This window comes from Calliopsis andreniformis, chromosome 3 (genome assembly GCF_051401765.1).
Source record: "Calliopsis andreniformis isolate RMS-2024a chromosome 3, iyCalAndr_principal, whole genome shotgun sequence".
Lineage (NCBI taxonomy): Eukaryota > Metazoa > Arthropoda > Insecta > Hymenoptera > Andrenidae > Calliopsis > Calliopsis andreniformis.
The window spans coordinates 13,108,939-13,125,866 of record NC_135064.1 but is presented as its reverse complement, the minus strand read 5'-3'; the positions used below and the strand labels follow the sequence as shown (position 1 = coordinate 13,125,866).

The window sequence follows — 16,928 nt, the reverse complement described above, 5'->3', positions numbered from 1 at the left end:
GTTGTGATAATATAGTTTTGGGCTCCATATCGAAAGATCGACTTTTTTTTTAAGTATTATTTTTCAATATTTTTTTTTACTAAGAAGTATTGATTTTACATACACAGAAGAGACATTTATACATGTATATATACACCTTCGCGTACATATATATATATGTATATATGTATAGCATAGATCCTTAGTCTCTTGTTCGAGTTCACAATACACGGCACTTTACGAAAGGAATCGTTTCAGTTAAAGTGCGGTGTTTGTTTCCACGTATACTAGATACCACATTTATAAATTACACCTTGTCTGTAATAGGAACTCAAGCAAGAATCGTAAAAAGTATCGAATACAAGGTACACGTGTGACCTAAAAACTGTTTTATAATCCTTTAATATATATATTTACACTTAGAGAGACTCCTGTATACGAATCATAAAATCACTTTCGATGTCTAAATTTTATCGGTTGATTTCTCTAACAGTTTCCTCAAGAATCTCCATGTTTGTGACGAACGACACGATATTATAACTGACCTACGAATTCGTAAATTTTCTCCATAATAATCTACTTTACATAAAGATTATTAAAATCAAACAACGAATGATGTTATTCAAACGATGCATATGGCTTGTGATGCATATTAATAAATAATGTATTGGATATATCGCATTATATCCAATTTAACAAGGAAAGGAAACGAATATAATGCAATAAGGGCATTAGTTATTTGCGCTACATAAATTGGTACTTTACACTCCCATTTTTTTTCTCTTTTCTTCTGTCTGTTTATAAATGCAATATGTAGTGTATCCGTAGAAACGATAGTATTCTTGTGTACTACGTTAAAACAATTCTTTGTAATAAGAATAGTTGCGAATAGAAGACAGAGGAGGAATATTCACAATTATGATTCCATTTCACAGCATCATTTAAACACGCGTGCACATGCTTGTGTCCATGTAATCCAGTTATGATGGAGATTCTACTAAAACTGATTCTTCTATCGATTACTTCGGAATTATTTCTATATTCTAAGTCCGAATTCTCCTCTCTCATTATCGTCCTTCTATTTGTAAACGATAGAGATTCACACCTCACTTATGGTATCGCTCTATCAAACTTGCCCTGGCGTATAAACAAACAAAGACGACTACTCAATATACATGCGCCTCGCATGACTGCTCTTACGATTCTGAATATAAATATACTGCTGTATGGTACCATTTCAATCTAATTCTTTCTTTTTATGCTTTAATGTTGACTACTTATAAGTAGAGAATATTGGGAGACAAGGGTATTGATATTCTTTTAAGACACTGATAGATAACTGATGAAATGTAATTGAACTATTCAATGAAATGAAAAGAAAAAGTATTCACGAAATTTTGGCTTTTAAAAAGTAATTTAAATACGCAAACAAAAATTATAATCTACGTTGGCACTTGGTTTATGAATGTTGTTAAACTGTAAAATTTACTATAAGGATCATTTATCACCTCGTCCCCCCACCTTGCCTTTAATAGTAATAGTAGATTTGCAGTGGGAGTACTAGTACTAATAGTAGTAGCAGTAGTGTAATAATATTAATGATAGCGGTAGCAATGATTGTAATGAATTATTCGATCGATGACCAAACAAAAATTAAACGCTTGCGTATACATTCTGTATTTTCTCCAGCGAGAATTGATTGTTTTGCGATCATTGTCGTATAGTATTAATACTACTTACGATTCCTTTTTCTCGTTAATCGATTACGATACGCGAGTAAGTAAATCATTTCCTAACGTTTATATCTTCACGACCGATTCTCACTGAAGACAAATATAATTAGCATTAAAATACAGTTCTTAATTTAATTTCACACTTTTTTTCAATTTAGCTATTTTGTTCCTCGTTTCACCTCACTATTTGTCACAAAAGTAAAGCTATGCCATGACTGCAATTCTTCTACAACGCGGTTCAGAAGAATGAAACCTAAATTCATACTATATGTAGACAATATGATTATGAATTTTTGTATTTCTTTTCGACATAAAAAACGAATGTGAAATTTGCTTCACACAAACTTGTAGACATTAAAAAACTATGAATTCCAAATATTTTCTTTTTGTACAATCTACGGAAGAGTGAATGGCAAATAGAAAACACTCATTTCTGTGTGTAACGCCTAACTTTAATACATTCGGCGTAGTCTATATGTCTAAAATTAAAAAGAAAAAGAAAAAATTTATCTAATGACATTTTTGCATCTAGTTACAACGGACGAGCAATATGCTTCGTTAAAACTTTTAAAATAACAACGAAGAGATTAAGCTCGGGTCTCAATTAAGTTCGTGGAATCGTAAATTGGAAATGCTCGTGCCACATGTTCATTTCACTAGTCACGTCAGGCTGGGCAATAAAACGCAGACTGCTGTATAGATTCATAGATTCCCACTTTAGAACCTATCTTATATACGTTTTTAAATAGTTTACACGTCTATCCGTGTCTTCACAATGCGTTTTTCAAGCGTGCACCCTCTTCTTTATCAAGAAGAGGGCTTGTCCACGAGTCACTGTAGAATCGCTTCTATTGGTCCTTAATAACGTATAAAATAAAATTTTTAGCATTGACACAATTTTGATACATCATTTACTTTACTTTTGGTATTTCTTACCTGTAAAAGCGAAATCATCAATTTGTTCAAAATGTGAGTTCTTCGGTGTTTTCTGCATCAGATGAGAGTTCTTGACGCAGTATTTCCATACAGGACTTTGGAATAAGAGTACCAACGATTTTTAAACTTTCGTCTGTACCAACAGAAAAAAGTGTACATGAACTTACATTTTGAAAATTTCGTAAAATCATAATCATTTTGTCTGAAACATACCAGTTCGTAAGCGTACAACTTGCATCTTGGAGTTATGACCAGAACGTGTCGCTAGAATGCTTTCCACTCTACTCCAGACACTCAAGACCGAGCCTGATAGAACATTGTAAGAACGTCTCCTAAGTCCAACTTCACAATCCATTCCGATTGTTGCATTCTTACAATTTCCACGCCAATAAGCGTGTGAACATGTATCGACAGAAGCTTCGTATTGTTGGGACCAATGTGGTTCCGCCTCATCTGAAGAAACCTTTTTATATTTCTTTTCTAATTCGCCTAGCGTCTCTTGTCTCAACTGCAATCCCGTGTTGGGCCTTTTAAGAAAGATGCGTATTATTTTTAGCATAACATTCAAGCTTTGTACAGGGTGATCCTCTTGCTTGGAGACTCAAAGACAGAAAATTAAACCTTACCTGTAGACCATGTACAATTGATCCTTTTTACTTTCGGACTTCTTTTTTCCGGTGTCTACTGCAACAGCAAGAATCGCAGTTTGTTTGCCATTACGAATCTGATGACTCAAATAGAATCCTTCTTTAGATCCAGTTAATTCGGAACACTTGTCCATTGCCTCAGCCCAACTCATTCCACGTTCGACATGAACAACATGAAGCTCGGTGGGCGCTTTTCCTGTCGCATGTTTTCTCAGAAAACGATACAATTTCACTCTACGTACATTTTCTCCAGAGGTACCAAGATCAAGTATTCCCATGTCAAAGCGTCCAGTTTTTTTCGCTTGCGTAACAATCGCGTTCAAAGTATCCGTGAAATATTTGAATAGACGATTCTGTAGATCGACCGGCATGCCGAGAATACGATTCAAAAACTTCGACATGTTGTTGTAGTCTTTGTCTAGTGTAAGTACGCCAGGAGTACTCTCGCTGTTGCAGATCAAACCAACACCCACTAATGCGTCGGCTACGTCTTTGAAGAAGTCTCCGTGATAATCTTGAGGTGGTGGGACTAGTGGTGGCTCGTACCTAATATTTTAATACAAATTAAGAGATATTAAAAAATCTGATCATTAATGTAAATGAAAGATTGTAGAGATATGACAAAAAATTCGTAATACAAACTTCATTATTGTTCTCATTGTTGCTTCAAGAGCTGCGCGTCCGTATTTGTTATCAATATTAAACTGTGAAAGATCTCGCGTTTCTGTAGCTCGTCTATCTCCATGGGTGAGTGCACCTAAACTTTCTAAACGTTTCGCTACAATTGACGCAAATCTTCTTTCTCCGGCTAAGTCTGAAATGAGAAATATGTACTCTGGTGCGTTCACTTGATTCGAACGATGTGTTCGACCGAACTGCTGTATCGCTCTATCTGCGCTCCAAGGTAATTCAAGGGTGATGTGCACTCGTCTCATTTGATTCCTTGCTCTTCTGTCGCTCTGTAGCGATATACCGCTACTAGCTGCTTCTGAGATAATTGCCACTGTTTTTTCACCGTCCATGAACCTATAACATGATCAATCATTTCACCATAAATTATTGTATTTACATTTTCTATTATTGTGACGATGTGTCTACTTATTTTCTTTAAAAAGGTAAAATAAGAAATTATTTCACACCTTTGTTTTTCTGTTAAATTAAGCGTTTCCAATGGAACGTCGACTTCAGATCGAGATTCATACTGAATAGTTCCATCTTCTGTTTGAACCACTCGACCTTTCCTTCCAGTCATTTCAGCAACATTTTCAGGGCCACCAAACTCATCTATCAGTTGATCCAAGGTATTAGGAGGTAGTCGTTCACCAAGATCTTCTATTTGCGATAATAACTCTTTCTTCATACTGTATGCACGCTCAACGGCATCTCTCGATGGTGCCCGATTGCGAGCCATTCCACCAGTTACAGCTCCCACAAATCCAGCTTTAATATAATATTATACTTATTTTTATTTGTCTTTATACAAAATTTTATGTAAATATAAAATATGTACCTGCTCGTTTCTTCACAGGTTTCTTTTGTTTTTTGCCACCCTTCTTCTTTCTTCTATCATCTGAGTCTACGCCATAAAATTTGAAATTAACACTAATCTCTTAATATTCCAAGATATAATTAAATAAATATGTAAACCCTACCAGAATCTGATTCACTGTAATTGAAAGAAGAGTCAGAGGTAATGTTACTTTCTTCATCAGTCTTGTGGTCGTCCTCACTTTCAGATCCACTCTGCTTGTATTCTGAACCTGAACTGTGACCACCGTTTCTTTCATCATCAGTAAAGTCTTCATCGCATGGGAACGTTCGAACCCTCTTTGAAGCCCTCTGGGCTGCTTGTCGCACTGGTTTTCTTTTGCTTCCACCAGCAGAGCCACCAGCACCGTCCAAGTCATCGAGGTCCTCTAATCTCTGCATCTTCGATGGTTCGATGCCCAAAACTCGATGTATATGATTACGGTCTGATGCTGGGAAGTGTTTCTCCACTAATGTCTGGAGAACTCCCCTAGAAATAAGAAAATAAAAATATACTACTGAAATAATCAATTCTCTCATTATTGAAAGAATAAAAATTAAGAAATACTCACTTTGCTGTAGAGACGAAGTCACTAAGCTCACCATCATCACGTTCCAATTGTTCCAACGTACGAGCCTCACCAGTAGATTGTAAACCTATTACAACACATTTCCCACATTTTACAGCCTCGCGGGCAACTGCAACTGCGTGTTTCACTTTAGCTGCAATACAAAGGTATTTGAAGAAACGTTGATGCGACGACCAAAACTGTCCCCACATTGTTTTCTTCATACGGTTTTCAGCGTCTAGTAATTCAGCTGCTTCTTGAAACCTTTGCATTGCTTCTACCCACTGGCGAAGAATAAAAGAAAATACATTTTATCAGTTCATTGATTTTGCATTGCACGCGTACAGATCTTATCCCTTTATATTTGTTACTTACCAATTGAACAGAACTATCATACACCTCGGTAAATTCTTTGGAAAGGGGTACTTCTTCTATCTTGAAGGCTACACCATGGAAACTCAGCTGTCGTGCAATGTACATTCCTCGTAGCTTCATATCCATGGCCACGATTTCCATTGCACCGACACCTCGTTTCTCCACGGCAGTAATAAAATCATTGAATTCTGGGAATGGTGTTCCTTCACCCCACATTCCTAGTCGAACCATGTAGGCCATATTACGAGGTTCTGAAGCACCTGTGGCACTGGCGTACACCACTCTGGCTTTGGGAAGCTTGTTTTGTAATTCCAAGACTGTTAAGCCTGTCAAAATATTTATAGAATTAGTTTTACATATCATTTATCAGAGTTGGAAATTCTTTAAATTTTAATCAATTTTGATTAGAATAATTTTTTTAGTAGTAATTTATTTCAGAAAATTTTCCTAGCAATTGAAGTAAGGATATGCAATATACGTACCTGTTTTAGTAGGCTTTGAACTACCCGTAGGACACAAATTTTTTGCACGATGGCATTCATCGAAAATAATCAGGCCATCGAAGTCTTCTCCGCACCACTGCAGAAGCTGTTTTAATCGACTTTTATATTTTCCTCCACTTTGCGAAGATTCTCCGATCAAAGCAGAATATGTACTAAATATTACTCCCTTTTTTACATTACCATTTACAGCCGACGAAATTTTTGCGTACTTGAATTTGTTCAATGCATGTACCTGCAAATATAATTTGTATTTTGATATTCCACAATTGTTTGAAGTATTAGGATTAATTAAATTTCAAATCAATTTTAATTTGTGGTCAAATTAAAATACCTCAATTTTTGATGCGCCAATGTCGTTTAAGTCACGCTCCGCATCATATTTGAGATCATTAGAAACAGAAACCCAAATAGCGCGTTTTCTTCCCTTCAAATAATTTTCAAATATGATACCAGCTATGGTACGTCCTTTTCCAACTCCTGCGCCGTCACCAATTAGAAAACCAGCTCGTGTACCGTCTGGTAGAAGATGTTCGTGTTGTTGAGATGCGTATGTTATGGATTCAAGCTGCAACGCCGATAAAGCTCCAGTTCTTATTGTTTCTTCCGGTATAGAAACCTTGTACCAAACATCGGTTGGTTCAACACTGGATAAAGATGCTGTTTCTACAACCGGATCTGGATGCTTTCGACCAAGCTTAACTATTAAATATTATACATTGGTCAATTATTCGAAATTGAACGAAAAATGCAAGTTATTTCCTAACTGATGAAATCGATTATTCTATATAAAAAATCCAATGAATATACATACGTTTGGTAGGCATGTAATCTGCATACGTCTCTGCAACACCCATATCCTCATCATCAACCTCTTCCTCTTCTGGCAGAGTTGGCTGCATATTCATTTTAGTAGGATCACCGGCATTCATCCATAATTGAGATACAGCTTTACCTGTAACAATATATTATAAATTTGGTTACACTGTACTATAATAATTCTTCATTCTAATCTCCATAATTTCACTATCACTATTGCATTCCTAAAGCATAGAAGGTAATACCTGATAGCCCAGCTGGCCAATTCGGATGTAAACCATTTTGATTTAATAGTTGAACAAGAGGATTAACACCCATGTTCATTCCAGGCATTCCCATAAAACTACTCATTAAGCTCATATCCATGCCTGGAAATGGTAATACATGTAGAACTTTTTGATTTCCCACATAGAGTTAATTATTGTTACATGTAAAGTAATATTATGAAAGTGTTATTTGTAGTAACACAGTATAAGAAAACTAAAAATTCATTAGATATATATACTATTTTTTGATAAATCACAAATAGTATCTAATATATCTAATAAATCTAGAGTTAATAATGTATGTGCAAATTTAATTTATACATACATTAAATATATATTTTAGTTACCTAATATACATCAACGTAAAACAGTGATTTTACTTTGTTTGATAATAACAAGAATTAGGTGTAATACATTTATATTTACTTGATGGAAAAGAAGCTGCAGGATTAAAACCTGCAAAAGGTGCTAATCCTGGTAGAAAGCCAAATGGTCCAGCAGCAGCTAGCTGACCTAACTGGTTCAACTGATTTGCATTGAAAATAACAGGCGGTGTACCCTGTGATCCTCCTACTCGCACCATTTCGTAACCAGGTGCTGTTGTTTTAGTCACTAATCCACCAGGAATTTTATTACCAAATTTTTGATTTAACACTGTTAAAAGGTTATACTTTTAACTATATACACATATGAATCCAGTATTAATGAATTTATATGCATAAACGTTGTAAGCTTTTATTTAACACGTTGAATGCCATGGGGGTAACCAATGACTGGCAACCCCCTATGAAATAAGTGCATGAAATTTGATGTCAAAATTTGAACAAATTTTTTTGTACAATATTTTATGACAATATGTATTATCTAAGAAATATTTTATTCCAATACCATTAGCTAGTTCTATAAATTTGGCCCAATATTCAACGTGTTAATGAATATTTATAAAGCTGTATCTTGAATTTTTGGTACTATATGTAATAAATTTACAGTGGTGCCTTCTTAGTTGGACGCAATACAAGAATTATAACTAGCTTTCCAGCCGAGCAAAAATCTGATCATCTAAGTGGGTACCTCTGTAGTAAAAAACATATACACATTAAATTTGCTCTTACTATTCATGCCTCCTTGTCCTTTGATCATCGCATTGGATGGTATATCCCCAGGTTTTTCATCTTTGATATTTGCAATCCCAGTAGCTGTGGCAAGATCTTTCCCACCACCTAAACAAAATATAAAGAAACGTTTTATTCATTTCCTATTTTATTTTTTTCTTTGATTATAAATCAGAATATTAAAAGAAAAAATATAAAATAACTGAATAATAAGTTTACCTGGTACACCCATGTTATCAGGATCTTCATCCTCATCACTGCTACTATCTTCATTCATTGCGTCCTTATCCCTTTTGGTTGACTAAAAATGTTAGAACAGTGTTTTAGAATCAAATATTTTATAATATAGTAAAATAATTGTATGAAAAATAATCATAAAAGTATTAACATGCTATAATTTATAATATTAAATTTAGTGGAATATCAGAACTTAACTAAAACCTAATCTACAAATGTGTTTTAAAGTACTATAACTGCTATTTCATTGAAACATAAACAATTTATAAATTTCTTGGTATAGGTTAATCATTAAACTATCTGACTTTGCAATTGTATTAATTATGAATCCACCTTTAAGATTTTAACATATTGTGCAATAATTAACTTCTTTTATTTTTGCAATAAAAACATAAACAGACATAAGTTGTATTAAAACTAAACAAATTAGTTACACTTATTTTGCCATTTCCTACTTACAGACATTGTGATTAATTAATTCCAGACAAATACAAACAAAATTTTTCCTTTTTCAATGGGATTGTTTCATCATCATCAGATAAATAACGAAAATAAAATATTTATTATTCATTTACCCATTTGAAAAATATGTTACTCAGTCCGGGTAAGACGGAAAGAGATAAAAAGTACGGAGAGGAAGAACAATGTGAGTCATTTAAAATTCCAACTAAAAGTGCGTATTCGCGGCATCGTACCCAAAGGTTAGCCGTGCCATGAGACAAATGCTCGCCGAAAAGGGTACAATAGAACGCGAAAGGTGGAAGCGCGCCTTCCTGGGTGAACGTTCAATGCGCATAAACAAAAAAAAAACGAAAAAACTCACCATGACAAAAGAAACGCTCAGAGACTTCGGTGGTACGGAAGCTTCAAGACGGACGTACGCTCTGACAGAACGTTGAAAATATTATCCCCGACGTGTTAATCGAGAGATGTTCTCAGACTCTGACAGGGTACACGCGAGACACTTTTATATTCTCCGTTTAAAAAGCTCCACGCTTCGTGTCTCGTCGTACGGGCATCACACGACGACGACTGAACGCTAGGCGAGTTGTGCGAACTACGAAATCACAACGTAAGACGTTAACGTGCGCTCAAGCCGATCCATTTATGCGGATCTGGACAGTGGACACACTCGAAACGCGTTCGCCAAACACGGCTGCCGCCATCTTGGCTTTCGCCCGGCCCACGGTGCACCGCGATGCAAATACAAAACACACGCGTTGCCTATGGCCGCCGCTGTTCGCGGATATGTGATTGCGGCGTTGTCAGATCGACGCCCGTTTAAGGGGACGTTCTCACGAACAGAATTTATTAATGAATTACTATTTTAATATTTTTTATTCAGTGACGAAGGATTAAATATACGAATTATTGAAATTAATTATTTTTCCTCTCAGCTCCAGAGAAAAGAAAAGATATTTGACATTGAATTTTGAGAAATTTGTATTCTATTTAATAAAATGTCATGTCACAATGGCGACATTGGCGTAGACGATTAAAGTATCTATTTTCTTTTACGCGCGAATTTGAATTTCGCAATACGATCTTTTTTGTTGCTTGAGGAGTTTTGAATTTAGTAACTTTATTTATGGAATTTAAATTTCAAGCTGAATATATTGTAGGAAATTTTAGAATTTAGAATTCTATTCGGGATACTATTTCATTAGTTAAGTGTAATAAGTGTTAAAATATTGTATATTGGGAATCATCGCAGTCTAATTTAAATGTATGATTTCGTATTTGCAGTCTGTACATATGTTACGTAATAAAGTGTAAGAATATGTAAATATTTATAAAGATAGAAATGATACTTCAATCTTTGGAAAATAAATGCAGAAATTCAAAATTTATGTTTTACAATGCTTAAAGAAATATGTTACAGGTGGAAACCAAATATTTCACTGTTTATGCCAATGTTACTGCAATGAAACACCTTTATGCTAAAAGATGAATATACCCCAGTTTCAACATTAAATATATCTCAAACTATTAATTGTCTCCACTCAAAATCGATGCAATCTTAACTTTGGTATTTAAAACTATACCTCAATACAAAGAATTCATTAAAATATCGTTGCATCGTTTAAGAAAGTGGTCTCGTCAAAAGAGCGCATTAACCAAAAAATTGCCGCGCTTTCAGCGAAGTAAATTAATTGACAAATCGATAGCATTCGCGGGATTTCACGAATTATCGAAGACATCGTCGTGCGAATGAAAAATTAAGTCAAACAAGAAGTTTTATACACGAATGAAGAAAGTAGAAAATGATCACATCTGTCGGTTGTCCGGCAACTACATTTTTTTTTGACGATTCATGGAAATTTAAAACGAAGCAGGTGACAGCCAGCATGAATAATACCTATCGTCGAATAATTTAAACACGACGGACTCGATTTGCCAATGCGAATAATCGATACTCTCAAACCGAAAATGATCATCAGATCTTTCATATGAATTCGATTGAAACCGAATTTCAACCGACTCATTCTTCTTCTCTCCTCCTTTCATTTAATACCATTTGAATAAATCACTCGTTGATCGTAGTTGACCTTCCAGTGTCTAGCAGCACGAAATCGTACGCCACTGCGCCGAGAAATAACGAAGGGGCGAGGAGACGAACACCGAGCACGTGTTAAGCACAAATACTATAGTTTTAGCAATCACTTGCACGACCACGTGTTCTTCCCCGAAACTCACAATGAACGGTAAACAAACTGTGCATATCGCGTATCATGTATTCGCACGCGCGTGGTTACGTTTAAGAGAATGTATAGTCGTGTCGGAGGTTTGGCAACAGCGCAGCAGCGCCACACTGATCGTTAGTTGATTTAAAGTATCCGCGGTAAAAAGAAAAGAATACGACCGTTAACTCTGCCCAGAAACGTTGAATAATGACCATTCGAGCGGATTCAAGTGTATTTGCAAAATTCGGAGGATTTTCAGTGATACATTCGCTAAAATAATGCACCTATTCTACGTATTCAACGTTTGCTTACCTAAATCTATCTAAAAAATAACATCGTTCTAATACGATCGATCCGAGCTTCGCGCCGCTGACAGCGCCGTCTAGCGGCGAATTTGAGCAACTAGACTACATTGAAAGATGATTTGATTTTCGTCGATTTCATGTCCATGGCAGTAGAAATCAAATATCTTATGATTTCTTCCGAATATACGTTTATAGAAAACATCGTCAGTTTAGCGACTTAGAATTTTTAAATAAAAATTTCATTGTTTCGATCTAATATCCTTGATTTCACTTAAATATTACTGGTCGCTTATGTTAATATTTATGTTAAGCATGAAATATTTTTTGTTCTATGTTTGTAGATGTTTATACCGGATATAAACAATAGTTTGTGGTATTAGATGACAAATTTACGAAACGGAAATAAATAAAAATATAGATAGTTAAAGAGAAGGCACAGTAACGTATGCAATGTTTATATAATTACGTTGGATGTATGAAATGCTCTTCTACGAATTCAGATTTGTAATTTAATAAAACGTATGAAATGATATTTAATTCTCAATTATTGCATAACATACTAAACGAAAGGAACACTACAATTCTTGATGAAAAAGTTCTAATTCAGTATCTAACGTCTTCTAACGCTTATAAGGTTATGTCAGCATTAGATGTATCTAATATTCATTTTCAAAAATTATGGCGAGTAGCGTTCAAATTCCAAATTAAAACAATCATAACAAGCACAAATACAGAACAAAATAATCTATATCTATAATACATCATATAAAATATTACAAAATAGGTAAAGTCTATTAAGAAATTGGATGAATTAAAAACAAACGGTATTTTAGATATTAAATTGTCACCCTACTGAAAAGAAGGTTATTACTGCTTAATAAGCGAGTGCAAACACCTTTACTTTTTAAAACAGTATCATAAATTAATAATTGTTTGCAAGATAGTACACGCGAAATTTCTTGCATGAAGTTTGACGTTATACATAGAAATTTACAACTAATTTATTGTTGAATTGCTGTGTGTCGAAACTTTTCTTCAATCTTTAATTTATTTTCTCAAGTATTTAAATTCTGATTTTACAAAATATTACATCATTCTATAATCTACAATAACGGATTTGTAGAAGCAACGTTTAGAGAATTTTCAACCTCGAGGAAGTTTGATTTGTATCGAGTTGGAGTAACAAAATTGATCGATTATCGGAAATATAAAAAGTTACATATAGGACGAAATTGTATTTCATTTATGAATTTCCGCTATCCTTCAATATTTTTTAATCTTTTTTAATAAGAAACGAAGGTTTTCATGTGCACCAACCCAATGGTTAAAAAATACAATATATAAAATATATTAATGAGTCAACAAATAGCATCTAATTTGATATTATTTAGTATGTAGATGTGTATATGGGAACGTAGTTGTGTGACGAGCAATGGCGCTACATCCGGTTTAATGTTTCGACATTGTAGTTTCTACCTTCTCTCAAAAGTATGATAATTTGAACGAGTCTAAAAAGTATTATTTACAATAACGACGATAAATTATTCGTATTTGTCGATTTATGCATCGTTTTACGAGTGTGCGAAGTAGAACGATACATGTTTGGTAATTGGAAACGTAAAAATTCGAATTGTTAAGAATCATTGGCGTACAGTACACTAGCGTCGACTAGCGTCGAAGTAAGTTGGGCGACGGTGGTCTCGCGTAAAAACTGGATTTTTTGTATGAGAAGATTGAAGTCGAAATTTGTCTATTACGCGGGATCATCAAGGAGTAACATGGTGAAAGGTAGGAATAAGATTCGAAAAAATTCGTGTGTAGTTTCACTGAAGATTTCGTGTCAGTAGTCAGGTTATGTTTTGATAGATTTCACTTCCTCTCTCTCCATTTTGAACATTATCCCAGAGACGCTAGTCAATCGAGGCATCTCTTAATTCATGTATAATTTATTTGCACTTGCTTGCCTTAAATTTTCGTTTATGTTTCTGCACTTTGAACCATACCTTAAGCTCGTTTTACGGACTAGTAAGTTTAAAAACAACGAATTTCAATCTTTCCCTTTGATTGCATTCTGTATTTTATAATTGACATATATTTATTACTCGAACTGTATGGAGTTTATCTATGAAACATAAATGTCAGTATAGAAATATTTTTTAGAGAAATATAAGAATCTAGTGGATGTAGGACAAGCGTATGCTCTTATTACAATGTTAATGACGTATAAAACTGTCAATAATATGTTAGTAGATAATTCTATAAGTTAGTGAAAGTACTAGAAAAAATTAATTTTACTTTATAATTAAATTAACAAAATTTTATGTTCTATATTTGTATTATCTATTATTAACAATAAATATATTAAATCATAATGTATTACACAGTTGACTCCTATATGCACATTTCAATATATATAAGTTTAACTTGTGATTTTAATTAAATACTTTAATATTATTATATCATAGAATGTTAAACAAATTAGAATTTTTTTTTTGTAGGAAGACGAAAACGTGTACAAACAAAAACTATAGTGCAGACTAGAGCTGCTATTTTATCCTCGCAATGTAACGACACAGGGTCACCAATAAAGAAAGAAGCCAAACTAGATAATAATAAAAATTCTGATGGAACTCATACAATATCTGAAGCATGCAGATCTTCCATGTGTATAAGTTCTTTTTTCTATACACAAGTGAGTATATTTCCTTGAATATATATCTAAGTAAATTAACATGTAAGGTATGAATGTCTGGTTACTTTTGTTTTAAAGTATAATTTTATATTATGAGATAACATTAATATTTATTTTAAAACAGATTACAAATGTTTCCAAAAGCAAATCTTCCATAGTGCCTATTCAAGAAAGCCTCTACGAAAATGAACAAACTACTGTTGTGGAAAATGATATTGTCATTGATGTTGGTCACTTTAGGACAGACGGTAATATTTCATTATGTATTAATTATTAATAATGCGTATATTTGGTAAGCCATTACATTAATTCTATTAATACAAAATTTCAGAAACACCTGTAGCTGTACCTATCCATGGACCCTCAACACCACACAGGATAAATATGCCGAACAGTCAATTAGAAGATTCAGATGAAGGAAATATAAATGATGAGAAGCTTAAAAAAGTAGTGACTCCTGTGCTTAGTTCAGAGCAACAATCATTAAAGAAAACTGCAAACCATGGCCGTAGAAAATTAAACAGCAATCAGGGCGCTAATCAACGTTCAGTGCAAACTACGAATACTAAAAGCATAGATCACAAGCTTACAGATTACTTTCCGGTACGCCGTAGTGTGAGAAAATCTAAAAAAGCTGTATTAGAAGAGAAGCAACGTGACATGGAAAACAAAGTACTTTGTCAAGTAGAAGAAGGTTTAGAGGTAAAATAACATGATAAAAATATATTATTGTTCTGTTACTAGAAAGATATTATATGTTCTTTCCTCAGGTAAGACATTTTGCTGGTAAAGGCCGTGGAGTTATTACAACACGAGAATTCACAAAAGGAGAATTTGTAGTGGAATATATCGGTGAATTGATCGATCAAGTAACAGCAAAGAAGAGGGAGAAGATATATGCTCAGGATCAGAATACTGGATGTTATATGTATTATTTTCAACATCGCAATCATCAGTATTGGTATGTATTTCAAATTTGTACATCATGAACTATGATTTGGAAGGTGTTGTAAATTAATGATTCACATTAAAATGATTACACTTTTAGTGTTGACGCAACAGCAGAGACTGATAAGTTAGGTAGACTAGTAAATCATTCAAGAAATGGCAATTTAGTTGCCCGAGTTATAGAAGTAGGTTCCACTCCTCACCTAGTACTTACAGCAAAAGAAAATATACCTGTTGGTGTAGAGGTCACGTATGACTATGGAGATCGAAGTCGGGAAGCAATTCGTCATCATCCATGGTTGGCGTTATAGCACTTTCAAGTAAACATGTAGTATGGCATTATGTTGTACAGGCAGAATTCAGTTAATGAACCTTGTTCCTCCTATGAAGGAACATTCATACGTATAGATATTTTAGTTCAATTTCGTGAAACAAAGAGAATATATTCATATACAGCTGTGCTTTTTTTAGTATATCACATGTGTAATCGTATATTCCCTTCATCGTGCAGAACAGAATCAGGAAAATTAGAGATCGTAGTTAGCAATTGAATATAATGAATTAATGAATCAAATTGTAAGTTACTGTATTGAGTCTTTTCACTCGGCAAGCAAACTAAATTTATTATATGCATACTGAAATGTTCACGACGTTCTGCCTACAGGTAACGAGTTGTACTGTTACAGTTTTACAATATTTATGTATCACAATACTTCATGAACAAATACTTCATCTAGTCCTAGGTTTAGTCTAGTATTTAACGAAGTTGATGGTTGCAACTTTATATTTTTACATACTAGGCCAAAACTTTTCCTGGTTGAAGGATTTGCGATAGTTTGACACAGTTATGAAACTTTTTTCTGTTTTAACTTATAACCAAGGAACAGTTTCATCTCTGTTTGGAGGTATTTGTAACGTAAATTAATATATTCATTATGAATTTGTCACTGCCACGTTCTGGTTAATAATATGAGAATTAGCTCATGATTGACTTTATGAATGAAACAACAAAGAAGAAACTAGTTTCATTATAGATAAATTATATCAATGATTCAATTTTTTAGACATAAATGAATTTCAACATTGTGATTCTCTTTCTTAATTAAGTGTGACATAATGAAAAAATAAAAAGAAAAATCTTGGCATGGAAAAGTCAAATGTTAGTTATTGATTATTTTAAGCGAATTCACATGCAAATGCTTTATGGAATTTATATGCAAACTTCATTTTTATGAAAGAAAATTTTTATATAGCTTACAACTAAGCACTTTCATCAATATTTCATCAGTATTTTCTTATCAAATAATATTTTCTATTCATTTGCAAATAGTTTTATGATAATAGATTATAAGATGCGTGAGAGTTTGTTATAGTTTTACAATTCCATTAATGCGAATAATATTTATGCGATAGTTTTCAATATTTATTTATATTTTTGTCAGTACATTAAAACATTTTATATAATTAAATGACATTCAGTCTCAGAATTATAATTCGCTTTCATTATTGTGAAAATTCTGTTGATATTAATATTGTTATATTATACATATTAACGTTAATCATTATTATTATTTTTAGTCTTCTAGGAGTGAATTGTAC

The 16,928-nt window shown here is 33.6% G+C and overlaps 2 protein-coding genes across 4 annotated transcripts; one reads left to right on the top strand and one right to left on the bottom strand.

Annotated features, from left to right (window-relative positions):
* Positions 1 to 1,647: 1,647 nt before the first annotated feature.
* On the bottom strand, positions 1,648 to 9,866 carry Sno (Protein strawberry notch). Of its 2 annotated transcripts, none has more exons than XM_076375445.1 (18): positions 9,524 to 9,866; positions 8,683 to 8,764; positions 8,464 to 8,571; positions 7,778 to 8,005; positions 7,331 to 7,453; positions 7,081 to 7,221; positions 6,601 to 6,968; positions 6,249 to 6,501; positions 5,767 to 6,092; positions 5,395 to 5,675; positions 4,948 to 5,312; positions 4,806 to 4,871; positions 4,435 to 4,735; positions 3,938 to 4,321; positions 3,275 to 3,841; positions 2,862 to 3,175; positions 2,649 to 2,781; positions 1,648 to 2,569 (listed from the first exon to the last, which is right to left on the bottom strand). In XM_076375445.1, exons 1-17 carry the CDS (start codon positions 9,524 to 9,526, stop codon positions 2,675 to 2,677), a joined length of 4,017 nt encoding a protein of 1,338 aa, XP_076231560.1. In that variant the 5' UTR covers positions 9,527 to 9,866; the 3' UTR covers positions 1,648 to 2,569; positions 2,649 to 2,674. The 2 variants fall into 2 exon arrangements, with proteins under 2 accessions (XP_076231560.1, XP_076231561.1); XM_076375446.1 differs by having other exon boundaries at positions 7,778 to 7,963.
* Positions 9,867 to 12,126: 2,260 nt separating this feature from the next.
* Set8 (SET domain containing 8) lies at positions 12,127 to 16,919 on the top strand. Of its 2 annotated transcripts, none has more exons than XM_076375450.1 (6): positions 12,127 to 12,208; positions 14,188 to 14,381; positions 14,506 to 14,629; positions 14,713 to 15,083; positions 15,152 to 15,342; positions 15,430 to 16,919. In XM_076375450.1, exons 2-6 carry the CDS (start codon positions 14,352 to 14,354, stop codon positions 15,638 to 15,640), a joined length of 927 nt encoding a protein of 308 aa, XP_076231565.1. In that variant the 5' UTR covers positions 12,127 to 12,208; positions 14,188 to 14,351; the 3' UTR covers positions 15,641 to 16,919. The 2 variants fall into 2 exon arrangements, with proteins under 2 accessions (XP_076231565.1, XP_076231564.1); XM_076375449.1 differs by lacking the exon at positions 12,127 to 12,208 and adding an exon at positions 13,172 to 13,477.
* Positions 16,920 to 16,928: the final 9 nt, after the last annotated feature.